The 26,456-nt window shown below is 30.4% G+C and overlaps 15 protein-coding genes across 15 annotated transcripts; 5 read left to right on the top strand and 10 right to left on the bottom strand. All coding sequences in view use genetic code 6, as the record gives it.

Annotated features, from left to right (window-relative positions):
* Positions 1–206: 206 nt before the first annotated feature.
* Positions 207–2,195, top strand: SS50377_21991 (Cytosolic heat shock protein 70; the record flags this gene model as incomplete). Its single annotated transcript, XM_067905883.1, has 1 exon — positions 207–2,195. The coding sequence occupies one exon, from the start codon at positions 207–209 to the stop codon at positions 2,193–2,195; it is 1,989 nt and encodes a 662-aa protein (XP_067767200.1).
* A 136-nt stretch (positions 2,196–2,331) lies between these two features.
* SS50377_21990 (TCP-1 chaperonin subunit alpha) lies at positions 2,332–3,972 on the bottom strand (the record flags this gene model as incomplete). Its single annotated transcript, XM_067905882.1, has 1 exon — positions 2,332–3,972. The coding sequence occupies one exon, from the start codon at positions 3,970–3,972 to the stop codon at positions 2,332–2,334; it is 1,641 nt and encodes a 546-aa protein (XP_067767199.1).
* A 151-nt stretch (positions 3,973–4,123) lies between these two features.
* SS50377_21989 (uncharacterized protein) lies at positions 4,124–4,591 on the bottom strand (the record flags this gene model as incomplete). The annotated part of the gene is made up of 1 exon (XM_067905881.1): positions 4,124–4,591. One exon carries the CDS (start codon positions 4,589–4,591, stop codon positions 4,124–4,126), a length of 468 nt encoding a protein of 155 aa, XP_067767198.1.
* A 60-nt stretch (positions 4,592–4,651) lies between these two features.
* On the bottom strand, positions 4,652–5,317 carry SS50377_21988 (uncharacterized protein; the record flags this gene model as incomplete). The annotated part of the gene is made up of 1 exon (XM_067905880.1): positions 4,652–5,317. One exon carries the CDS (start codon positions 5,315–5,317, stop codon positions 4,652–4,654), a length of 666 nt encoding a protein of 221 aa, XP_067767197.1.
* Positions 5,318–5,489: 172 nt separating this feature from the next.
* Positions 5,490–5,837, bottom strand: SS50377_21987 (uncharacterized protein; the record flags this gene model as incomplete). The annotated part of the gene is made up of 1 exon (XM_067905879.1): positions 5,490–5,837. The coding sequence occupies one exon, from the start codon at positions 5,835–5,837 to the stop codon at positions 5,490–5,492; it is 348 nt and encodes a 115-aa protein (XP_067767196.1).
* A 2,898-nt stretch (positions 5,838–8,735) lies between these two features.
* On the bottom strand, positions 8,736–10,070 carry SS50377_21986 (uncharacterized protein; the record flags this gene model as incomplete). The annotated part of the gene is made up of 1 exon (XM_067905878.1): positions 8,736–10,070. One exon carries the CDS (start codon positions 10,068–10,070, stop codon positions 8,736–8,738), a length of 1,335 nt encoding a protein of 444 aa, XP_067767195.1.
* An 80-nt stretch (positions 10,071–10,150) lies between these two features.
* SS50377_21985 (Myb-like DNA-binding domain-containing protein) lies at positions 10,151–10,648 on the bottom strand (the record flags this gene model as incomplete). Its single annotated transcript, XM_067905877.1, has 1 exon — positions 10,151–10,648. One exon carries the CDS (start codon positions 10,646–10,648, stop codon positions 10,151–10,153), a length of 498 nt encoding a protein of 165 aa, XP_067767194.1.
* Positions 10,649–10,857: 209 nt separating this feature from the next.
* Positions 10,858–11,337, top strand: SS50377_21984 (uncharacterized protein; the record flags this gene model as incomplete). The annotated part of the gene is made up of 1 exon (XM_067905876.1): positions 10,858–11,337. One exon carries the CDS (start codon positions 10,858–10,860, stop codon positions 11,335–11,337), a length of 480 nt encoding a protein of 159 aa, XP_067767193.1.
* A 273-nt stretch (positions 11,338–11,610) lies between these two features.
* On the bottom strand, positions 11,611–12,108 carry SS50377_21983 (uncharacterized protein; the record flags this gene model as incomplete). Its single annotated transcript, XM_067905875.1, has 1 exon — positions 11,611–12,108. The coding sequence occupies one exon, from the start codon at positions 12,106–12,108 to the stop codon at positions 11,611–11,613; it is 498 nt and encodes a 165-aa protein (XP_067767192.1).
* A 480-nt stretch (positions 12,109–12,588) lies between these two features.
* Positions 12,589–13,146, bottom strand: SS50377_21982 (Synaptobrevin; the record flags this gene model as incomplete). The annotated part of the gene is made up of 1 exon (XM_067905874.1): positions 12,589–13,146. One exon carries the CDS (start codon positions 13,144–13,146, stop codon positions 12,589–12,591), a length of 558 nt encoding a protein of 185 aa, XP_067767191.1.
* A 1,533-nt stretch (positions 13,147–14,679) lies between these two features.
* On the top strand, positions 14,680–17,382 carry SS50377_21981 (uncharacterized protein; the record flags this gene model as incomplete). The annotated part of the gene is made up of 1 exon (XM_067905873.1): positions 14,680–17,382. One exon carries the CDS (start codon positions 14,680–14,682, stop codon positions 17,380–17,382), a length of 2,703 nt encoding a protein of 900 aa, XP_067767190.1.
* Positions 17,383–17,394: 12 nt separating this feature from the next.
* On the bottom strand, positions 17,395–20,070 carry SS50377_21980 (uncharacterized protein; the record flags this gene model as incomplete). The annotated part of the gene is made up of 1 exon (XM_067905872.1): positions 17,395–20,070. The coding sequence occupies one exon, from the start codon at positions 20,068–20,070 to the stop codon at positions 17,395–17,397; it is 2,676 nt and encodes an 891-aa protein (XP_067767189.1).
* A 71-nt stretch (positions 20,071–20,141) lies between these two features.
* Positions 20,142–23,210, top strand: SS50377_21979 (uncharacterized protein; the record flags this gene model as incomplete). The annotated part of the gene is made up of 1 exon (XM_067905871.1): positions 20,142–23,210. One exon carries the CDS (start codon positions 20,142–20,144, stop codon positions 23,208–23,210), a length of 3,069 nt encoding a protein of 1,022 aa, XP_067767188.1.
* Positions 23,211–23,317: 107 nt separating this feature from the next.
* On the bottom strand, positions 23,318–23,791 carry SS50377_21978 (uncharacterized protein; the record flags this gene model as incomplete). The annotated part of the gene is made up of 1 exon (XM_067905870.1): positions 23,318–23,791. The coding sequence occupies one exon, from the start codon at positions 23,789–23,791 to the stop codon at positions 23,318–23,320; it is 474 nt and encodes a 157-aa protein (XP_067767187.1).
* Positions 23,792–24,171: 380 nt separating this feature from the next.
* Positions 24,172–24,696, top strand: SS50377_21977 (uncharacterized protein; the record flags this gene model as incomplete). The annotated part of the gene is made up of 1 exon (XM_067905869.1): positions 24,172–24,696. One exon carries the CDS (start codon positions 24,172–24,174, stop codon positions 24,694–24,696), a length of 525 nt encoding a protein of 174 aa, XP_067767186.1.
* Between the last annotated feature and the right edge of the window lie 1,760 nt (positions 24,697–26,456).

Here is a 26,456-nt window from a genome sequence, read left to right as displayed (position 1 = left end):
GGTCCACTTGTTCCAGTTAGCCATAGGCTTCCACGAAATCCCCAGGGGTACGACTATGGCAGGCGGCGGTAATATATGTTCTTGGCAGACCATAAGGATTTGCTGTCAACTTTGAAAAAGTGCAGTATATTAAGGTTATATCTTTTTATTAACTAATTTAGGAGAATTTATTCAGCCATGGGAAAATTTATCCCACTTCCTTATAAATGTCTGCCCCAGCAATTGGTATAGATTTAGGTACTACCTACTCTTGTGTTGGTGTCTTCCAGAATGAACGTGTCGAGATTATCGCCAATGACGTCGGTTCCTACACCACACCCTCTTACGTTGCCTTTACCGAGAACGAGCGTCTCATCGGTGAGGCTGCCAAGAACCAGGCTTCCATGAATGCCGAAAACACCGTTTTCGATGCTAAGCGTCTCATCGGTAGAAGATTTTCCGAGGCTGACGTTTAAGACGATATGAAGCACTTCCCCTTCACCGTCGTCGGCGTCGATGACAAACCAATGATCGAAGTAGTTTACAAGGGCGAAACTAAACGTTTCACTCCAGAGGAAATCTCATCCATGATCCTCCTCAAGATGAAGTAGACTGCCAACGATTTCTTAGGCAAGGAAGTACAGGACGCTGTTATCACCGTTCCAGCTTATTTCACTGATGCCCAGCGTAAAGCTACCCAGAATGCCGCTCAGATCTGCGGGCTCAACTGCCTCAGAATCATCAATGAGCCTACCGCTGCCTGTATCGCGTATGGTTTCCTCCAGAAGCACAAGGACACCGCCAAGGGCGAGGAGAACATTCTCGTCTTCGATTTCGGCGGTGGTACCTTCGACTCTTCTATCCTCAATTTAGACAACGATGTTTTCGAAGTCCGTGCCACTGCTGGTAACTCTCATCTTGGTGGTGAGGATATCGACAACAGACTCGTTAACTATTTCGTCACCGAGTTCAAGAAGAAACACAACAAGGACATTTCCAACAACAATCGTTCCCTCCGCCGTTTAAGAACTTCAGTCGAGCGCGCTAAGCGTACCCTATCTTCCTCCCAGACCGCATCTGTTGAAATCGAGTCTCTTTTCGAGGGCATCGACTTCTTCTCTCAGATCACCCGCGCTAAGTTTGAAGATCTCGTAAACGACCTTCTCCGCAAGACTATCGAGCCCGTTGACCGTGTCCTCCGTGATGCTAAAATGTCCAAATCCGAAATCGACCAGGTCGTTCTCGTTGGTGGTTCTACCAGAATCCCCAAGGTGCAGCAGCTTATCAAGGACTACTTCAATGGTAAGGATCCTCTGAAGACCCTCAACCCAGACGAAGCCGTCGCGTACGGTGCCGCCGTCCAGGCAGCTGTGTTATCTTCCGACAAGACCCAGGCCCAGGGTACTGGTAACATCCTCCTCCTCGACGTTTGCCCCCTTTCCCTCGGTATCGAAACCTCCGGCTCCAACATGACCGTCCTCATCCCCCGTAACACCACCATCCCTGCCAACAAGAAGGAGACGTTCACCACTTACGCTGATAACTAGACCACCGTTACTATTCGCGTTTTCGAAGGCGAGCGCCCCATGACCAAGGACAACAATCTCCTCGGCACTTTTGACCTTACCGATATCCCAGCAGCCCCTCGCGGCCAGCCCAAGATTGAGGTTACCTACGATCTCTCAGTCGACGGCATCCTTACCGTTACTGCCAAGGATCTATCCGGCACTGGTAATACCAAGTGTCTTACCATTAACCAGAAGTCCAACCGTCTCTCTGACGACGAAATTGAACGCATGGTCCGTGAAGCCGAGCAGTTCAAGGGCGAAGACGAGAAGATCCGTGCTGGACAGCAGTCCAGAAACGAGCTTGAGAGCCTGCTCTTCAGCACCCGCTCCCAGCTCGATGGAACTGGCGAGCAGAAGCTCCCCATATCCGATGAGGAGAAGAAGCTGATCACTGACAAGCTGAACGAGATTTTGGCCTGGATGGAATCCAACAAGCTCGCCTCGAAGGAAGAGTACGACGAAAAGAAGAAGGACTTCGAAGCAATCGTCCACCCTATCATGTCCAAGCTTTACGGTCAGGCTGGTGGTATGCCCGGCGGAATGCCTGGTGGTATGCCCGGTGGCTTCCCTGGTGGATTCCCCGGAGGTGCTGCCCCCGCTGGTGCTGCGCCTGGCGCCGCTGGCCCATCTGTTGATGACCTTGACTGAGCGTATTTTTGTTATTTCGTACTTAGAAACAGTATCTATATCTAGTAAAAGTATAATAGCTTATTGTCTTCTATACGTTTGATAAAAATTTTAAACATAAATAATCTTGTTACTTACATATAATTTAGATAACGGATCACTGTTGCTTTTATTCTGCATTTAAGATGATATTATCATCAATTCTTAAAATAGTTACTGCTGCTTCCACAGCAAAGCTCAGACTTTTAATTTTGCTAATAACAGGCTCAAGAACGCCAGCTTTCAGGTTATTCCCAACAATACCTCTCTTAAGATCTAATCCATGATGTCTCATTTCATCTTTAATACTTTATTCAGTCTCTTTTCTTTAGCTTATTGCATGATTAGCTTTCAATTAACTTACTAACTCAACCGCATCTAAGGCACTATTAATACTCAATTATCTAGGTATAATCATCAAACATTTAGCAAAAGTAGAGACAGCGACCTACTCTTTACCTTCAATAGTTTTAGCATATTCTTCTAAATAAACGCTAAGTGCAGTTTCAACACAACCACCCCCTGGAACAACATTTCCACTTTCTAAAGTTCTTGAAACAGCACACAAAGCATCATGTATAGAACGTTCTATTTCATCAATTATTTGAGTATTGGGACCTCTAAGTAGAATACTACCACAATTTCTACCTTTAGTATTTTTAATGAAAATTATGTTATCATCAGCTAATCTTTATTCAGAAACTTCCCCAGCAAAACCTAAAAGATCCGCCGAAAATGATTCATTACCTTCTAAATCAGCTAAAGCCGATACGATAGTCCCATTAGTTACTTTCGCAATCTTTTTCATATCTTCAAGAGTTACTCTCCTACAACCCATAACATTTGCTTCGACTAAATACTTACTGGCCATATCGTCAATGGCTCCAGTTGTTAAAATAACATTTGCACCAGCATTAATAATCATTTCTATATGTTTTCTAGATACTTCATGCTCTAAATCTCTGACACCCTCTAATTTAGAGGCATCAGTGATCAAAATTTGCGTACCAACAGCAAGTCTTTATTATTATAGATTAAAATCTAAGAGGGCAATTTTAGCGTTTTAGATTTAAGTTGGCATTTGCATAGAAGCACGAGTAACATTAACTGCAAAACCATTCACCAGTGATGTATCTTTAGTAGAACCGCCAATGGCTTTGAGAAGACCAACAGATTTAACTGGATATTTTATTTCACCATTTAATTCAGTTTTAACATTTTTAATAGCATCAACACAAAGTTTAGCAAAGTGATCAGAAGACAGACCAATAATTTTAGAGGACATTGAAGTTTTTGCGACAGAATAAAGGTCTTCATCAGAAAGTTAAGAGACTGGTACTTAAAGACGTTTTTAAATATAGTTGATAGAACGTGAAAGTGCTAACTAAAATCCAGCCATAACAGTAGTAGAATGCATATTTTTACCAATTATCTCATTGGCTTACTTCAAAAATTCAGCAGCGCAAATAACAACTGATGTGGTACCATCGCCAACCTCCTTATCCTATAGGTTAGAGAGTTCAACCAATACTTTAGCAGCAGGATGGGCAACATCTAGCTTAGAAAGAATAGTGGCACCGTCGTTTGTTACAGTAATCTCACCAATATCATCTACCATCATTTTATCTAAACCGTTTGGTCCTAATGTGGTTTTGACAATACCTGCTAAAGCTATAGCAGCATTAACATTTTAGTCACGGACTTCCTTACCAGTAGTCCATTCTCCAGGCAAAAAGATTTCATTTTTCACAACTGACATTTAGAGGAAAGGGAAATTTTTAACAAAATTAGTACAATAAATGGTATATAAGTATAGTTTTAAAATTTTATTAAAAATTAATATTGCGGGAATTTTACTAGAAAGTCGAACAGAACTGTACATGGGATAAAGGTAACCATACATCAAAAGTTCACTTTTATCCTTTAATTTTTAGAACATTCATAAGCATTTCTTTTATTCTTTGAATCTCATCTCTAATTTTCATAGTTGTTTTCACATCCATTTACTCAATCTTTGAAAGTCGTTCATCCATTTTAACTAAACTCAATTAATTCTGTTCAGGTTGCTAAATCTAAAGTTGTACCTTCATTAACTATTTATACATTTCACAAATTCTTGGCTCTATACTTTATTCCCCTGACACTAGAATCTATTTTTTAGCGAGTCCTGATATTGTCTCTGATATTTTGGTATTAAAATCTCTCATTTATGACACACATCCATTTGCTTCTTCATTGACTAATCGAATTTTTTAAATAACTTAAGGTAAGTCATCCTCTTACATCGGTTCTGAAGCTCTTGATCTTTTAGCAGATTACACTCGGTCGCCACCTAGACGTATATTCGATTTTAACTCCTAATCGGGGCTAGAGTCCATATGGCAAAATTGGAGCGGATAACACTTAAACATAATATTACTATATAATAATTACAAATCTCATTCTTATTTAAAAAACTCCGATACCTCTTTCAGACACAAATTAAGCCTTTTCGTCATCTCCTTAATGTCGCTGTAGCCCAGCCGGGTCTCCTAAATAACATCCCCAATTTTCTAATTCCGAAAATATAAAAGTATTAGAACCACAATTTCCACTCCGTATTTGTTCACGATTTGCGACTCACAAACAACTTTTTCGAAGTCGTCTAAAACGACCTTTCCTGCAGTTTCAGGTGATATTTTACGTGCTATTTCGGCCGCAAAATCTAAGGATATATCAAAGCCGAATTTTCCTTTGAAGAAACTGCTCAAAATCGCATCAAAATCGTAAGAAGACTGGCAGAAACGCGCGGATTATGAAAATGATGAAGTGGAGAAATAGCCACATTCCGTGGCATGCGCCATAATTTCATTTTCGGGGAAATCAACTTCGTAAGAATTAATGAATGCACAGAAGGCTTTGTGTGAGTAAATTTGTCTCTATATGGACCTGTAGGCGTAGATGATTGTTAAGAAGTTTGTGAGCTGGTGTGGAATTTCCAAATTTTACTAAGCTGTAAAAATGAGTATTTGGTTTCTGATATAATGAGCACGTAAAACTAGTAGCTTTGGATCGCCTAAGCCATAAGATTAAAAGCAGTTGATGATATGGGCAACGTGATTCATGAAGGTGGAATGGTTGATAATTTATATTGAAATAATACTTAATATATTGGAAAATTATCTAAGGAAAGTAATAATAATCATAAATTGAATGATGTTCATGTTTGCTAAATATCATTGAAAGATAATAAGTGATTTAATGGACAAGTAAAAAATGAAGTGATGAGTGCTTAAATCACTACAAACCCGATGAATAAAAGGCTTTAATTCTGTTTGACTCTAGCTTTTCTTCTTCTGTTAGCTAAAAGGAATTTAAAAGGTTTTATTTTTAGAGTTTCTTGCTTAATTTTTCGTTTTGTACCACTAACTTCTTTCGATCTGCTAGTAAATAAATAATGTCCTCTTTCATAAGTTGGCTGTCCTTATTATCAAGTAATATTCTATTCTCAAGGTGTTTAATATGCTTTTCTAACTCATTTAATTTTTAAGCTTATTAATCATTTAATGTTGATGACCTTAGTGATGAAAGTAATGACAGAGAGTCTTATTCGCCTAACTATGAAGTTGTCAATCGCTCAAACATATATAGAGCGAAACAAAAATATTTGATATTAAGATATTATATAATTTATAAATTATTATTTTATGGAGAGTATAATTAAATTAAATTAAGTAACTAATGAACGTATTTAAAGCCAAATCAGTAAATACTGTTAAGAATAGGACACAATTATAAATACTTTTGATACGTTTTTGTATCAAAATCAACTAAATTTAAGTAATGAATAAGTATAATCAATGATAAATTAAATTGATTCTTATTTAGAATAATTATAAATAAGCATATTTTAAATTAGTAATTTAGCATAGAATTACGAAAGATTGCCAGTAATTACACCTATTCTAGAACAAAAAGATGATAATTATAATAAAAATAAAATTATTTTTGAAAACTAGCTAAGCTAAATTCGAAATAAATACAATAGTATGAATGGATTATAATATCAATAGTTATAGTAATAAATATAGAAATTACATTAATAAATTGTTGGTGTGACATTTAGCAGTATTTTATCGAAAAATTTACAAATTAATGATGTTTTAGATTTTATTTGTGATGGACATAATATTTTAGATTAATTTTAAGAAAATAATAATGAATAAATGGAGACATTTTTATAATTTCTTATTGACTAACAGAAATCATGCAATTTATTAAGGTTAAATACAACTTTTGTATAATTTCTATCTGAGAGGTAAAAAATCCTATTAGAATAACTTGTCCAATTTTCTCAATTTAAATAAATGTTACTGATTTTGTGTAAAGATATAAAAATAACGGGAATTTAAGATTTTAACAGTTTACTTTTTGAGTTTACATAAACATTGATATCTTATCAAGACTAATAATAACTTTATTAAAATTGGAAATAAAATAAGGTACCATAGATTATTTTGCAAAACTAACTTATAAATCAGCGGTAATTATTACTTGATTAATCAAACAATCAAGAATCTATATTGAAAACTTATTTGTAAATTTATTAAATAGATAATTAATTGACTATAATATAGGAATTAGGCATCAATTTTGAACATTTTGATAATAGTTTTAGCGAACTTACAGTCCATATTGATACCGTTTATTAACTTATTACTCAGACAATTTAGGAATAAGGAAAATCAATTAATATGATGTTGATTCAAAAATATACGTAAAATCCTGAAAATCTTATGGATAGATTAGTGAATTTTCTATAGATTGAGCATGAACTATAATACTTACATAAATACTAAGGATATAATAATGATTTACCAATTACTGAAGCATAAACATTAATTTTTGATAAGTTGGCGTATGAATCTTTTATTTTGCAATAGTTTCAATAAGGTAATGAGTTATAGACTCAGTTTTTATTTGATAATCGAAAAGTGAATTTAACCATTAAAAAAAACTTAATCTTATTGAATGATTTAGTAAAAATAGAACTGAAATTACAAAATTTTATCTTAAAAAGTGCTACGTGTAATAATAATAATAATAATAATAATAATCAAGTCACAGAGACTGAAACGGCAGTAGATTAATATTGTTAGAAATAATAACCTGTTAATATCAATAAAGTATCTAAATTATTAAATAACTAAATTGTTAATTATAATTTATTAACTATTGAAATTAATCAAATGAGATATGAAGATATTTAAAGCCAAAAATACAGATTACTTCGTATTTAAAAAGAAATATGGTTGTACATTAATAATAAGTAAACAAATTTAAATTCCTTTTTAGAAAATCATCGCCTTGCATTGGATAATTATAAAAAATATAACAACAATATTATTATAGATAAGCTTAATTTGCTATTATAAAGTGTATAACAAGGAAGTTAACAATGCTTATATGACTCATATGATAAAATTAGGCCTATTATCTAATTGTATGTCAGCAACTTCAATTAATTAAAAAATAATATGTATTTTTACTAGAATAACGAATTAGACTATTAACTGTTAAATTAAATAGCATAATTAAAAACTATCAACATTCACTAGTCAGATAATACTATCGAATCAGTGAAAGATGATATAGATTTAGTATGCAATCATCTTAAATAAGATTTGACATTGTCAAATATCACATAAATATAAAAAACTATTTAACCAATGAATAAAACATAAAAATCTAGTCGGATACCTAAACTTTAAACATACAAAACTGACATTAGTTTTCTATTTCAACCATAAAATTTTATTCGAATTTAACACAATTATTAAACAAAAGTTTAACTCCAAGTATTACCAGACTTATCAAGAATAGCTGTTCTTATTTAAAATAAATAGCCATAGCAAATAAGATTTACTCTCATTAGAAAAATTAGTTTAAAAGATAATTACTTAATTTTAAATGTAAATGGTATCGAGGCTAAGTTTACCGGATAAGCTATCGAGAAGTGGTATTAAGGACTTCTTTAAATTAAAAATAAATGAATTTAATCAATAATTTATATCACTTCGCTTAGGAGTATCATTCTAATATTTTTGAACATGTACGTTATCTAATATCTTGTAATTCAAGCAAATTTTCAGTTTTAATACATAACTATTTGTCAATAGTACGTACCGGACGTATATAATGCGAGAATGACATTGATTCGAAGTTTAATTTATTTTAACCGTCTAGGCCCATTTTAATTTACAATTACCATATAGTACTAGTTAATAATCATAATTTCCTATTTAACTATGAACAACAATCACTACAGTTTTTATAGCAATACAAATATAATATATATTTATTAAATAAATAAATAAATAAATATTAAAAAAGTGAAACTGTATATCAATCAAAAATAGTATATGGTAATTAGGAATATATAGTAAATTATATAATGATGTGAATTAATTAATGTTTATTAAAATCAAGTAGTTAATAATATTATATTAGATATTATCAATAAAAATAAAATAAAGTATACGTTCACAAATCATCAAAAAATCCTAAATCTACATTTAATTCGCCCTCATCTTATTACACCCGCTGTACCTCTTTTATAGTTTCTAACTATATTTCTGTGTTAGTTTCCTCTTCTACGCCAAATTCTTCCTCTTCAATCTCATTATCAGATGCCTACTCGCCTTCACCAAACTAATATGCTCCGACTACGTCATTTACTACATAGGTAGCGCTTTTCACTTCTAAATCGTTGCTTAAAATTCTAATAAATTTATCTCTTCCACAAACAATAATTCCATCTTAAATGACTTAAACAAACGTAATAGCACTTTAACTCAACCTCCCATTTCTACTAATTATCAAACCTGTAATAGCATCTAGTATTGCGATTGCTCCATTTCCGGTACCAATAACCAGCTATACATCAAGTATGCAATCATCAAAAATAGTTTGCTTGAATACTTTTTTAACTGGATTTGTTCCTCTTTTTGGTCCAAAATTATCATTTTAGGCACAAGTTTTGCGAGAAATTAACGCTTGTCTTTGCTGTTTTTACTATTAATTCAATTATTTAAGGTTAGTTCCAATAGAAAGAGATGTGATTTTAAAATCTTCAAATCGATAAAATGATAAAAGTTATATTGATTTTTCTATAGAAGGTATAGTATGTGATTTTTAATTAACAAAATTATTGGTAAGCAAGTCTTATATATTATATCTATATAAATAACCTCTAGCATCTGCACAAATAATAAATTATTCATAGGTTTATATCTAGGTTAGCTCAAATTTTTTTTCTAAACCAGTTAAATACTCTATTTCAGGCTTTTATAACTCACAAATTTTGGTACCATCAAGGTTATGAATTGAAGGAATAGTGTTATAACCTGCATGGATAATAAAATTGTGCATAAAATTAATTGTAATAAATTTTCTATATTCTGATGAGATTTAGAACTTTTTAATAAAAATATTCGTTTTATAGTCAAAAATTAAAACTTCTGATAATATGGTAGCTACATACAATAAATTATTAATAATATTCACGTTAATAATTGAAAATTGAGTCTTAGAGTTCAATTTATCGAAATATGAATGATGAATTGGAATTTCATTTGGTAATTAGTACTGTTTTGTTTCAAATAGTATCTATTAACTAAAATCTAGATTATTTAAGGTATAAATACCCACATTTCCGTTCTCATATCCAAAAATATGATAATTATCAATATTTTTAACACAAGTAACAGTATTTGCATTTTTGGTTACAGAATGCAATCTAGATGCAAATTTTTACAATGAAAATGGGTGTAAAATACGTATAAAACCGGCTTAATCACCTGTAATAATTTGTGTCATGAATGAAATGAAAAATGAAAGGAAAATATTATATTATGAGGATATTATGAATCTTAAATTATTAAAAATATGACTTTCACTCAAGGCAAAAACTCTTAATCTAAAATATTATGCTTCAGCAGTTACTTTTTTAGGCGCTCTAATCGATATCTTACTTATATATCACTTCTTCCACTTAATTAATTCGCTATATGTTTCCATTATTTCGGACTACAAAGTCTAACTGCATTTATCAGCTTTTAATCCTCATCTTAGCTCCATTTACCTTTTATAATTTAAGGATTTACAACTCTATACCAGTGTTGAGAGATTTATTCTGTTGATCTATATGTTTTAAATACACCGTATATAACTTCCTATATTTTCCTCCAATTTTTGACACCAATTTTTTCCACAAGTTCAGTTAAATATTCATCTTCTTCAAACGACCATGGTACTGACACACGTCGACCTTACTTCCTAGAAGGCCAAATAAGTGGTTTTTGGTAATAAAATATTTATTTTTATATTTATGGTGAATCAGGTGTGTCTTTTTCTTCTGAGCCGGATTAGTATGGCGTTGTAAAATAACTAGACATTTTGGATCCTGTATATTTTTGTAAATATAGAGTTCGTAAATACATTATGCATCATAAATTCAGATGATAAATATAAAATTGTATATAGGAGTGAGGAAATATATAAACTTAATTTATCTAAAGACAGTCTAATACTAGTTCGTTGTTGATTCTATAATTTTATAAATAATAACAAACGAATATATAAAATTAAGTTATTATACAATAAAATGGGGTGTGGGTATGACTAAAATGTAATACTTCAGGAATCAGCATCGGAGAACAACTCAGACTTACTTAATTTTGTAGCTACTATGGAATTATAGCATTATGTTTAGACAGCAGATTTATATGATTAGTTAAATGATCCTACAAAGTACTAAAAAATGACACTTTTATTGTCGTCTGCGATATTAAATACAAATATTAACTACTAACAAGGTTCATCTGATATTTGTGATGTTGATTCTCTACTTAAAGCGTAAAATAGTAATTCAGGTATATCCGGTGATCAAAAAGAGCATGAATTTCCTTTAGTTTATATTTTAGATTAAACACTGCAATTTTCAGAACAACATACGAATAATAATAAAATCAGGTAATTATATGAAAATATTTATATTGATGCGATAGAAAATGATGAATTTGAGGACCCGATCAAAGATTGTATATCAAAGGATCCAAATATTATACTAAGTATATTTAAATGATGTATAATAAGGAATAATAGGTATCTGTAGTTCTTTATGAATTCTCATTCTTTTAAAAATTAACAATTGTTAGCTATTTATATTGCTTATAAATTGTTTTTTTACTAGCGATAAATTTCTTATCCAACCAATTATAAGGAATATAAGTTGTACTTGATTGTTATATATTAGATTTAAATAAAATAATTTACTTAAATTTGAGAAGATACTAATGCTATTAGTCATTAAACATACTAAATTTATTAAAAGTTTTTGTTTAGAAATTTAAATAGTTCACTTATTAAATTACTGATAGTATTATTATTGATTTTTAGAAATAGATTTTCTAGTTCTAATTTAATATTACTGATTTTAGAATGGATATTTTATTATTATACAGAGTATTGTGTTAAACTTGTTAAAGACTTTCTTATTAGTGATGCTCTCATTTTTATTTTAGCTTCTCATAGTGGCTTTGTACGGTCTAAACTATTCCTATTTGAACATTGTATCAATGTATTAGGGGCTACGTGGCACGGGCTTAGCTATGACCAACTGCGAGGCGGACAGCTGAGTCAGGGGCATGGTCTGGAAGACGATTGAGTTGGTGGCACAGAAGTTCGCCTAGTGGGCCTTTGCCCTGCATTATGCATAGCCGTCGCGGCAGTGCTTTCCGCCGAGACAGTTGCGGATATCGATGTCTTTGTGGGTGCTGTAACCGGTGACGTTCCAAGTCTGAGGTGCGGGTGTATATCGTCGGCAGCCTGTTAGCGCCCCCTGCCGAGGGAACATGCCCGGACAAGGATGGAGCTAGAACGCATGTTGCAGTCTGATCGGAAACGCGCACCCTGGAAAATCTACCAACGCAGCTCATGCTCCCCACAATAGGCATCCAACTATTAGAGTACCTGCGTCAGCTTCTTTGTTTGGTTACGCGCTGATTTGGTGTCATACAGAATGTTGCACGCCGTATCCGATATTGCATTGGGAAACCGAAAACTAGTAAAAATAAGATTTATATTTTTACGTTTTACTCATATTAATTATCTTATGTTAAGATTCAAAGCCCTGATATAAAATTTCTAATTATCTATATTAGAAAATCAGACTACAAAAAAAGGCATATCGCTATAATCTTACTCTTGTTCTAATGTCATATCATGTATAATAATTGATTAGCTTGCTATCAGGAGTGAACTACATTATTAAAATATTCTACCTTTTCATAAACAAGAATATTGTAAATTTTCATTGATATAATACGTTTTCACTTCACATCCCCAAGCATCTACACTTCATCTTTTTACTCGCTTACAAAAATGCTTTCGCTCCATCGCTCAAGTCAATAGTTTTAGCATAAATTTCATCAATATTTTAACCACGTTTTATGACATTTTCGAGATTTTCATAAACCAAATTTTTAGTCTCCTCGAGTTCATTTTATAGGTTATTAAGTGAATTATCAACCTTAATTTCTTTTAAATTCACGCAATTACAGTCAAATTTCACCTCAGCAAAATCGCGATTTTTAAAAGTTCGTAAAATTTAATTTAGAAATGATAATGCTTATTTTGTTTCACTTTATACACAAATTGAGATAAGATTTCCAGCTCTTTTCCCATAAATAGCAAAATTATGAGAGTCATTAAATTTAGCTTAAATAAATTCGTTATCTTTCAGAGAATTTGCAAGATTCCTTGATGCAAATTTAGCCAACTCAAGAGTCTTTGATCGGATAAGAAAATTTATTGACTCAGAATTGTATTGTGATGCTAGAAATATTGGTTATGTTTAGGTAAGTTTTAATAGGGCGATGTAGATTTGCTCCATTTTAATTTATATTTCAACACATATTATATGGTAAAAATATATATAACATAAAACGCTGGAGGGGACAATTAGTTATTGAATATTATATATAAAATATATAAAATATAATTTTTAATGATTCATCCAAAATAAACTTTTGGTCTAAAAAGCTTATTCCTTACAATTTCAGGCCCTGCAAATTTATAGCAATAGTTTTTAGAAGCTTATTTTGTAACATAAATACCACAAGAGCAATTAGACTATAATACATTATATTTCCCTGATACCAAAGTAATTAAATACTATTCATAATCTCAAATTAGCTCACTCAGCCATTAGATTTTCAAAACTATAAATCCTAATATTTTTTAATCTGTCATCTCCCCATTGCATCTCCCTTTAATATACGCACTTTAAGGAAACTAATTTTGCAACAAAGGAATATTAAACTTCTATTTAGTAAAATCCTCAATAACTAAATATGATACTAAATATTAGAGTTTACTGTGTTTAGGTTCTTTAAAAGAGGCAACAGCTATATAAAAATTAAATATAAATAAAACTGTATATCATATTTCATGTTTTTCTTAATTATTACAGGAGTAGTTAGATAAATAATATTAGATATAGATTTTATAATAGTCAAAAATTCAAACTTAAGTGGGTTTTAGAGGATTGAAATTCGTCAGAACTTATGTCAAATTATTATTATTTTGTATTTTCATTTATTTGATTTTACTTAAATTTAAGTCTAAAATAGTATATTAAGACCATATATACATATTGTATGAACTACCATCATTACAAAATTATGAATTGGAGTTAGCGGTTATTGCTTTAGGTGGATTTTTGCTTATTTGATTTTTTATGAATAATAATTTAAGATTTGATTGATTGGTATATTTACATTTGTATTATAGAAAATTAATGGTTTACTTTTTATTTTAGTAATATTTAATAGTAAAAATAGTTTATGAAGTAATTATTATCATAATAGTATATAGTAATATTTAATCTCACAATTGCTAAATAAGAAATAGCAAAATCATAAATATATCATTATTAGATACTAGTTAGAATCTAATTATATTAATAGAAGTAATGGTAATATTATGATTTTTAATTGAATTTATTTGATCTTTAACACTATTTCTATTATAGTCATGTAATGATTGAATAATTAATTAGTGGTTTTTCATTAAATTAAATGACTACTTAGTAAGTATAAATTTGTATTATTATATAGTAAATTTTCAGTCAACCAAACGTTTATAATAGCTATTAATTAAATTATATAAAATATTAAACGGTGTTTTACAATATTATAAAACATTATATAAATAAGTAAAAGATTGTATCAACATATTGTCTGAAAAACGACTTGTCGAACTAATAAAATGAATATATCGCTTTATATGATACTGAAGGTTTGTTGATACTTGGTTTATATTTAAATATTTCCTATAAGCTATGTAAGTATCATAATTATTTTTATTAAATTTACTATTATATGATACTTTACTATAATTTCCGCAATAATATTCCACTTCCTTCATGGAATCGTTAAATCAAATCCTTACTATTTAAGACTAACATCGTGTCAACTAAATTATATCAACATTATCTTTATAAAGAGACTTTGATTTCTTTAAGGCCGCATTAGAGAAAGGAGTTGATCCTAGTTCTCCGTTAAATGAAAGAATTTAATCCACATTATTAGCAAAAAACTATCTTAAGTAGAGGTCAATTGATACAAAATTATTTAATTATAATTAGTTTAATAAACAAGACAAAGCTTATAGAACTTTAGTGTTTTAATAGCTTCTTACAGCATTAGAGGATGTTCCTACTGCTCCATAGCTTTTAGCTGTTTTATTAGAAGCAGATTCTTTAACTAAAGGCGGAAAGCCACTTCATGCTGAAATTATTACATAGTTGTTAGAAACTTGCACAATTAATAGCTATAAAGTCCTGCAAATCTTATTTGAAGACTCATCCTTCAGTTCAGTTCAAACTTTAGTATTTAAACACAGAACTATATTAGAAAAGATATTTGGCGCCATCCAAACTGTATCAGATGAACCATTTATATTTTCTTGCTTTAGAATTATTGAAAAGCTGGTTAAAAATTTACCACATCTTTGTGAAGAAGTTATTAAGGTAGTTTTATCTATGCTTACAAGTTATATTAGTTAAGGATAGGGTGGATCTAAGCTGATCGGTTCGATGCTAGATATATTTGTAGAAATAAATAGGGTTAAACAGAGTATTATTGTTTCTTATTTGTCAGATATATATAGTAATTTATCTAGCATTTATCTAGAATATTTATAAGGCAAAGATTATGGAGTCTAAATTAGTAAAATCATATATTTCTTTGTTTAAATGGATAAATGCAATTACCAGTTAAACTGGGACTTATCAGAGAAAGTTATAGTCCCTATTATATTAAACCAAAAATCGGATTAATAGCTTATTGCACAGTCATTTGATTGTCTGTTATAATTTACTCAGCACACTTATATTGCATCAACTGAGTAGGATATGTCTATTGTTCCATTCTTATCACTGGTTCAACAATTATTATAATTAATATCTGTTAGCATCACTGGAAATTATCTCGTTTTAGCAGCCGCATTAATGCCTTTGTTTTATCATGATTAAGCACAACCTTTATTATAGTAAGTATTACAAATAATATTCCCCTTTTTATAATAGGAAATAAAATAATAAAATTTATTATTATTAAATTCAACAGGTATATTATTTATTAAAAATTTCTTGAACTTCGTTCCAGTATAATATTTTCAATCTATTGCCGAACCTCTTTATTTAATGCTGGAATTTATTTTAAATTAAATAGACATGGTTATTAGTCCAATTATATTTTTTTAAGCTATAGCATATTATTTTGAAAAGTTATATTTATCTCAAAATGCTTCATTCTCATAATTATATGGTGAATTGTAAATGAAAATTTTAATGGTATTATCATAATCAATCATAACTGGCTCTTCTATTGCATCAGAACTTTGTCAAGCATTTATGTAAATAGATTTTTGCTAATTTTTCTTCTCTACTAATTAAAAATATGTGTTAAGTGAAAATCAATCTGATGTTACATTAGAAGCTACAAAATTCGCTCCAAGTGAAATTATCATAAAGAAATAGCTAATAGATATTTTAAAAGAAAAACTTACTGTAAAGCTTACTTCGAAATAAGCAGTTATACCATCTTTATAAGCTATGAATTCGTTTACAACCAATTTCTTTAATCTTTTAACTACCCTAAACCAGCAGAATAATAAAAATTAATTATTTTTATTTTTTGAAGAAAGCTGCCTAAGTAATTTAGTCGCTTTACTTTAAAGCTTAACATAGGGCATGCTGAATTATGATATTTTTGATTTAGAAATTTAAAATTAAATATCAATTTTAGACATTATCAATCTTTATAATCAGAATCTTAAAAATTTGTTAGAGTTCTTTTAGATTGATATTTTAAATTATCATGATTGTATATGTTAAGTTTATAATGCATATACTAGAATCGCTTAAATTATTTTTATTAAGAATTTAGATTATATCGATAACTTAATATTTTTATTAGAGATTTTATTTAATTCATCTAGGAATTCTGAATACTTAATTCATGTTCATGCATGCGAATTATTAGCCAATCTTCTACCATTGGTTTCTAATGATGTAGCTGCTCAATTGTATAATGATGCGGTATTATAACTTTCTAAGGATCTTTTACCATCATCCAGGGCAATGCTATCATGTATGTGCTAATCTTATATTGAGCGCCCGAATGTGGTTAATGAATAGGTTTAAAAATAAATATTAAATATTATTCTTAAAAATGCAACTTATCTTAATTCTGCAGTTGCAGATTCAAAAACTACTGAACTGTGTATAACATCTATGCAATTATCTGGAGTTTATTTCACTTTGCCTAATATAATAGTTAAACAACATGATATGACAGAAATTCTTAAATGTTTCTACTCTTATCTATAAAATGTAGATTTAAATTTTGATCTAAAAGGCATGGGCTTAGCCATAGAATTTTAAATGCTTTATGGAGCAATCAATTGCTCATAAAATATTAGAAATGTTTTAGTTTAACCAGATGTTCATAAGATAGTCAAAGAGAGTATTAGTATAGCAAGTAGTAATTAAGAGGAGATGATATAAAATGTACTGCACGTTTTTATGTAAGATTATAACCTTGTCATGTAGGGAAAGAAGTGATAATTTAAACAATCATTTTTTAAACACTGCAGTTTAGAAGCTGGCACCTTTAACCTAATATCCATATTTTTCAGTAAACCATTAAATTTTTTACATCATTTCATCTGTGTTTCCTTTTATTTATTCCATCACGATATTTACATCATCAATGATCATTAAACATCTATCTTCCGCCTACTATGCTTCTTCTATTACTAATTCATCATAATTTCCAACCTTTCCATTTAAAATTAAAGAATTTATCATCTTAACGCAACTAAATGGTTTGAAAATAATTTTTAGTAATTCCTTAAAATTATTCTTATAGCCTTCTACTTAGTTGATAATTTAAACTAAAAATTAAGTTTCAGATGGTTTAGATGCACATTAATATAATTTACATGTGAACATTAAATTACTGAAAATTTCACAATAAAAGATTCTAATAATTTAAGTTAAAAATGGCTCAATTAAATTAAGTATAATATACTATTAGATTTCAACTATATAATTTTTTATGTAGAAATTAACAAATCGTTAAAATTTAAGACTAATCTCTCTCTATATTTCAAAATTATTATCTTAAAACATTATTTCTCTATAATTTCGTGAATTTATATGTTCCCCTACATATTATTTTGATGTACTGGTCAATTTGATCTTATTCACAAGCTTGCTTATAAATTACTTTTATTCTTTTTAAAATGTTTCATTAGTACTCTAACTAACTGCTCCCCAATATGTAGATTCCACAATTTTTTTCATAATTTCTTAAATAGAATACTGAAAAAGATTAGCTAATTTACTTGAAAAATTTAAAAATTCATTAAAAATTTCAATAAAATTTGGAAATTTTGTTATATTAATTGCAGCATAATATGGTGTCGATAGTTAAATTTGATTAAGCTTAAAATAAGATTACTAAGACGTAGTAAGTTATGTCAAATGTTCCGTATTTAAAAATTTAACTGGTTATTGTATGTCTTGCGTTTCAGAAAGAGAAGAATCATCAATAACTAATTTCGACATTTAATCCATTTAAAAAGTGACTGATAGCTTTCTTTAGTTAAACTACTATATTTCATAACTCATTTATAAGTTACTAGGTTATTTTTTCAATGATTGATATAAATTTTTATATTTTATTACATCAGTTTATTGTCTTGGTGTTATTGGGCGTATAAAATTATATTTGATAGCATGATTAAAATCTAAGAAAGCACTAGTAAAAACTGATGAATTACTATGGAATACTTGTAAAAATTGTTTATAGTTTAAAGAATTAGTAGAATAATTAAATTTAGAATAAAAATTACTTAATAAAGAATCGACAGACTAATATTCAATATTTTTAAACTCAATTTTACTATCCGTTAATTATATATTATATTATCCCATAAATTATTAGTAGTATTCATTGAAATCAATTAAATATTAAGAATTTGTGAATGATAATGTACATTCTGAAAAATTTATTTTACGAAATTTATTTTTAACTACAGATAGTTCTGAATTTTTTATTTATTCTATAGTAGCGTCAAAGTTAACAAATGATTATGCGTATTTTGCAGGTTTAGTGCTCTCTTCATTAATTTCTTATTGATTCATGTTTTGAAATAGTTAATCTTCTGCTTATTAAATATTAACTAATTCCAATGGAAACAAAGATTGCAAAAATGATACTTTTCTACTAGATTTATCATATAAGTTGGTAATACATCCGTTAAATATGGCATCTAATGTTAATCTAAATACTTAATGTTTAACTTCTTTATTATTAACTTTTTATAATTTTCTATATGTAAATTTCCCAGATAAAAATTATCTAAAGTTAAAAATAAAATCAATAACATCATCCAGTGACGATTTGTATGGTTCATGAAGTAAAAAATTATTGTTATAAAATGCTTAGCTTATAGTTATATCAATACGTTACATTTGATTTATTCTTTTTAAATTTATTTAATTATATTTATTATTTGGCCATTATATTGATTTATATTTTTAGTAATCAAATTCAAACCTTTAAGCTGAATATTCCGTAAATTTTATAAAATTTTAAACTGAATTTGGGTTTATTTCTTTAATTTTATCTAACTAATATGGTAATTATAAACTTTATTCATTATTATTTAATCTTTAATAAATAAAATGATACTTTAAGTCTGTGACTAATGTAACTTAGTGAAAAAATAGCTACATTTCCTGGTGACAAATCACCATTTCTTTATAGATATCTTCTAAACACTAATCAAACTTTATACACTTGTTCATAAAATCTTATTTCTAATTTATCAATACTTATGTCAACACTTCCCCATTAAATAAATCATTATATTTTAACAAATTAACATCCCGAGAAAACTTTTTAAATATATTTGCTGTGGCCTTATACTACATAGTAATAGGAACCGACACATTGTTAAGCGGTTTATATTTCTTAACCATTTGCTAATTACTAGGCATATCTAGATAATTTATAGATATTATTTATTCATTTAATGTGTAATTTTTATATGGTAAGATGTGATAGTTCTATGGCTATGAATCATCAATTTTTGCAACACTATAAACTTTAGTTTACTGCAATGGTATTGGATATTATTGTATTGAATAATTAAGTTATGATTTTGCACGATTATTTTTAGTTTGCATCTACTTACTTACTGGTGAAAAGCTTCTGAAAATGGCAGGTATATTTATCTTCATTGTGTCAAATTTATATTTATTTAGTTATTATATAGTATATATTAGATTTCAAAATTTTTCACTACACTTAAATGAACTAGTTAATCGATATCCTCAGTATCTGCCCAGCTGACCTTGCAGTCTTCCATTCTGACCCAGAAATTATAGTTAAATACAGTAATTAATACGAAAAATAAATACTTCTATAACTAGAGTAATTATCTCTCCCGTCACGTCTGCACTCGCTTCCAGAAATAGCAGCGGCATGCATAATAGTTTATACAGTTTCACAACAAACTGAATATGCAAAAGGAGATATTTTACACAACTCAGCAAAGCTTGCACTTACTATTTTTGACTAGAAAGAGAGCCAGCTACCGCTGACGTTCGTTTCGGCATTTACTGAGATAGTCAGCAAAATTGCAAGCTCGCACACAGTAAAAACACCGGTTTCATCATTTCTAGAGCTTATTTTGAAAGACTTTTCGCTTCAAATGGCTCATGATGACAGCTCGGTAATTTTTATCGTAAATATGCTAATGAAACTTGTAATCAAGCATTATTATATATTATCTAATGATAGTTTGTCTTTTGCTGTCGATTTTCTACGACAATAGAAAGACATCACAAACTTGATTGAGCTACTCAGTATGCACTTTTTAAATGTTCCAAAAGCGAAGGATGTCGAGTTCTGTAACTACTGCTTTTCGAATTTTATCGAAGTCGCGGAAACTGAACCTGATATAATAGATTTAATAGGCAAGTTTGTTGTGAATTTACAAAATTCATCGAACTCTAAACTGGCCATTTAGTTGTATTTTACACCGTTTTTGAAACGGTTCTTCCTGGAGGATTTGCACAGTCTAATTTCTGGCCTGATCGCACACGGAAAGCCACAAATAAAAGTGCTCGGTATTCAACTTTTCATTCCTTTTATTCAGTCCGCTGAAGCGAGCTTGACTTAAATTTGTTATATTACTGAAATGATGATTTGCGAGCTTTCCAAAAGTAAGAATTTCCAGTTCGCCATCGACGTTTTGGAGCTCATTTACGACGTTTTCACTGATGATTTTTCGCTGGATTTGGGCGTGCTGCAAGCTTAAATGATCTGCTAAAAGTTCATACAAAATTTTTTGCTTATCACACTCCTCCCATTACTCATTTTCGTTCTAACGACAAAGCTAGCGACTCATAAAAATACCGTTGTGAAGCTGATAAAAATACGAAAGGAAATCATCGAGTTTTATGGATTTTTATTGTTAAAGGAGAAAGTTGTACAGTCGCTTGACCAGCTCATTTTTAGTGACCAGCTGAGCCCAGAATTACATGAGGAATTTCACATAATAACGCAAATACTATTAAATTTCAAATTTATGAATAGTCAAACGCACAGCGTCCTGGAGCTCGCATTCAACCACTTGCAGCACCAGCTCTAACAGAGTTTGGCTAGCTTCCTACTACAGGAGCTTATTTTCCGCATTCAGGATGAGGGTTAGTCGATCAAAAAGACATCGGTTGGACTTATTTTGTAATACATAAAGTTACATCCCGAGTAAATTAAACTGCTGTTTTCAGACATCCTACAAATTCAGGATCAGCAGATTCTGGCTCAAAACATCTTCTTGGACTTCGTAATTCAGCCCATTCTGGACCAGAACGAACTGGTCGTCTAGCCGCTTTTCGACTTCATTTCGAGCTGCCCTGTAAAGCTCTTCGAGTCGACGTTTGCGGTCCTCCTGAAGGAGCAGCTGCTACCACAGTAGGTGTTCGGGAACTTGATCAACTTCGGGTAGAAGGGTGCCTACATCGTTCTGCGGCTCTGCCTACAGTACTCCAAACAACAAAATCAGCGTATTTACGCCAAGGTAGTTAGCTAGCTGCACGGGCGGCTAGTGGAGGGGGGTGGGCTGTATACGTACATTTTGTACTCGCTGGATGTGTCGTATTTTATGGGCCTCATCGATTTCGATGTCAGCTAGTACATTTAGATAACGGATGTTGAGGAGGCTGTCTAGCAGCAGGTTGATAAATTGAAGGTTCTGTAGGTGATTGAGCAGATAGACAACGTTTCTGGGTTTTTAGATTCGCTTGTTCGGGAATTAAATGAATTAATTAGCTTGCAACGGTCCAGCTTTGAGGATGATAACGATACATCTTAATATGTTGTTAAGGGAGAGGTTATTTTCAATAAAATCGTTCAGTTGATTTAAAATTAAACGTTATCATAGGTACAGATTGAAAAACTTTATAAACCACTCGAAGCAACATTGATGTTTCATCCGCTTAGTGCCGTTCCGGTTTATTATTTGGTTTATTTTTCTGAATCTATCGATTTTAGGTTTAATGCATTTGAAAAATTGATTAATTCGTTGTAAAATTCACATGTGCTATAATAGACTAAGAAGAATTCAATTTCATTGAAAATTGCAAATAATTTACTTATCTCCATTGTTTCATGTATTTATGGTTTTCCTGATGAATTCGGGTAGTTCTTTACGCTTATTTTCGATGCTGATCCTACATAATATTCACACTTAATTTAGCGGCATATATTGTATATTGCTATGGATTTGAAATAGTTATAATTAATTAAATTTGATGTTGATATATTTAAAAACCTATTCAAGTATATGTCTAGTTAAAATGATGATTTAAAGGCGTTGTCATGTCGGTTACTACTATAACCATCAATGAATGACTTTTTCATCAAATTTTTCAGAGTGTGTGCTTAAGAAATTAAAGATGTAACAGTGAAAGAAAGGTAAAATATTTACTAGTTAATTTTAAGTAAGTTGAGTTAAGTTAATAAATATAACCTGATTAACTAGATGTTAGGAACTTTACCAAATTGTGATGATTGGGAAGCAGGAGATATCTTACGAATGCTAGCTAGTGGAGCTATCGAAATTTCTGTATCTGAAGAGCTTGAGCGTGCAGCTACAGTATTAAAGAAACTAAACTTTCAATATACTATATAAAGCGTACTTCCTAGACTTATGGAACGGTTAGGTGTTTATAATAATCAGTAAAATGATTCATTAAAGGAACTTTGTATCACATCTATTTAATAGGTAGCAAAATAAATGAAAATCAATTATGAGGAGCTTGTTGGACAATTTGGGGTTAAGTATTGTTTGGAGTTATTGTAAATAAAATGGTGAATATCAATATTTATTTTATAATAATAAATAACTATATATTATGAAATTACTAAAACTATTCATGTTATATATCTGCTACTATCCAAATAATTATATACTAACTAATGTCATTTGAATAAATTGGACAAGGTCAAAGGATTTCTTCTCATTTACTATTACACTAAATCATCGATCTATCCATTCTCAGCCGCGTCTATAATAATATTTGTGTACATATTAATTCTACTAGTTTATAAATGATCTGCCTATATAATATTATTATCTAAGACGTAAAGTAGTGGTAGTTGATGATCAGCTACATCGCCTGATATCATTGATTAACAATGGTGTACATCGTCCGAATTGTCATCATTAAAAATATTTGATGAACCTATTTCTGTAGCTGCATATGTTTAGTTTAGAATTACTGAAAATAATTGGCTTGCAACCTTTAATCGTGTTTCTGGGATGTTAAGCTAATTTTTTAAAGCCATTTATTACATTAAATCATCTGTATCTATTTTTGTTGCAATATTAATTAACCCACTATGTTCTAAATCAGAGTTATCTATGTTGTATGTATTTAGACTTCCACATCCCATTATCGTTAAATTTTAGGATACAAATAGAATCTATATATTATACTGAAAAATTATTAACAAACTTATTAATTTATTTAGAGTGCAATAGATTTATATTATATTAAATATTATTATTATTCAGTTTTTGCAAAAATTGATATTAAAATATAATAATTAAAAATAAAACATACTAGTTTTCGGTTTCCCAATGCAATATCGGATACGGCGTGCAACATTCTGTATGACACCAAATCAGCGCGTAACCTAACAAAGAAGCTGACGCAGGTACTCTAATAGTTGGATGCCTATTGTGGGGAGCATGAGCTGCGTTGGTAGATTTTCCAGGGTGCGCGTTTCCGATCAGACTGCAACATGCGTTCTAGCTCCATCCTTGTCCGGGCATGTTCCCTCGGCAGGGGGCGCTAACAGGCTGCCGACGATATACACCCGCACCTCAGACTTGGAACGTCACCGGTTACAGCAGCATACCTACGCTTCCAGATCAATACTGCAATTCCTACAGCCGTACCAGTTCCAGCACCCACAAAGACATCGATATCCACAACTGTCTCGGCGGAAAGCACTGCCGCGACGGCTATGCATAATGCAGGGCAAAGGCCCACTAGGCGAACTTCTGTGCCACCAACTCAATCGTCTTCCAGACCATGCCCCTGACTCAGCTGTCCGCCTCGCAGTTGGTCATAGCTAAGCCCATGCTATAGAGCCCCTGCTGCAGTTAATACTATTATCATCAATAGTAAAAACTTATTAACACTTAGGAGCCTAGACATAGTTTCAAAAAAAAAGTTATCAACAAAAATTAAAAAAGTTATGATATATAGTCTATAGTATTTCAGTTTACTGTTTTTATATTCTATTATAGGGACATAAATATTCTCATTGTGTATTTTTCTCGTTATCTGTGACATTTTATGCTATTTATTTTTATTTTACATACGTTTTATCTTTTCACGACATAATCTACACTGATTAAACTTAACTTAGCATTTACGGCATAATATATGTAAACTGACATCATAAGTATTCATGTTAACTTTAGAAATATGTTTCTATTATATAGGGAAAGTATCATGAATTTATCAGTACTTTATTATAGGCAAATCATATATAATACTAAATATTAATTTATCCAAGTATTTTCTAAGTCATATGTAAATTTTCATTCTAATTTTACCAGAACAAAAACTGCTAACAAAACAAATATAGAAAATATACAAAAAATGAGTGCCCAAAAACTTAATCTGCGTTCCATTAAAGGATTTAAAGATGCAAGGTAAACTTATATAACCCTCCCATATTTGTTATTAGATATTTATTTCACAGGTGGCATCCAATCTTACTAATTTCCACCAGCATCGTAATTAATAAAGAACATACTCGGTGCGGCCAACACATACAACTTTGGTATTTTTATATTTCCATTCTGTGACCCAAAAATTGTGACATTTTACTAATAAATATTAGAACAATTGTAATTCCTATTATTGGTATGCAAACTAATGTCTATGGAATCTTATAGTTCCAATTAGTCTTATTTATGCCGTAAGAAAAATCTATCGATTCAAATGAAGTAAGTAACTATCTACAGTTAGGACTTTGAATTAGTCATTATAGGGCTTAACAATATGCTAAATATATCTTACAATTTATTAGTTCTACTATTTTATTGCAAAATTTCCCTGCATAGCAGTATCCTGTAAATGCATCACCACACAGTCTAACCAGTCAACCTAGACTGTAAGATTTAGGGATATGTATGCTAATGTTTACATACTCTCTTATACCCACTTATGGCTTATATAGTTTTGCGGATCATAAATTCAGTTTTTGGCTATTATCCACAAGTATTTTTGCACTATATACGGATCGTTAAGCGGAGGCATCGGATACTTTATAAATGTCTGGTTTATGTGCCTTTTTATCCTTCTACTTGCTCATTAAATTTAACTGGAAGTATTTTCCTCTTCCACTAGCTAGTGTTTCTACTATTATACGTTCTCACTATCTTGTATAACAAGATTTGATATATGATTTAGCATCAGCTCCTTTTATGCCTCTGCTATCCACAATCTCATTAAAAATATCAAGCAAGACAATATTTATAAAAATAAATCTCTGGATAGTAATTATTTTACACCCAATGATGATAACCTGTGCCTTTCCTAAAATAATGACCTAATCTAGGTCTGGGGATGTTTTAATCATAATAATTTAGATACTAAACTATTTCAACTCATCTTTAGGAACTCCTTGGTCAAAGTCTTAAAAAAGTCAGTAGATAGGTTTATTAGTGGATTTTAGAACTGGTGACTATAGTTCTTGATTAAAAATGAGTTTTAAGTGGACTCCAAAATTTGGGCCATTTCAAGAATTTGGAGGGGTGAATAACTATACATGAAATAAAAGGTAATACTCTAATGCCAAAGTCAAGTAAATAAAGCGGTAGAATGATTATTTTGTAGTATTGTAGCAGTATATTGTTATCCGACAAAACAAATTAAAACATGCATTCGGGACTTAAGTGTTAAGGTAAATCATTTTAATTATTTATATAATGCTAAAGAATTTATGTTTAAAATGGATTTATTTTATAGAGGTTATTTCTGAGTTTTTGAATTATGTTAAAAATTTATGTTAATAAATAAATGAAATCATTATGTTATCA

Source organism: Spironucleus salmonicida, chromosome 2 (assembly GCF_000497125.1).
Source record: "Spironucleus salmonicida strain ATCC 50377 chromosome 2, whole genome shotgun sequence".
NCBI lineage: Eukaryota > Fornicata > Diplomonadida > Hexamitidae > Spironucleus > Spironucleus salmonicida.
The sequence above is the reverse complement of the archived record's forward strand: the minus strand, read 5'-3'. Positions and strand labels throughout refer to the sequence as shown.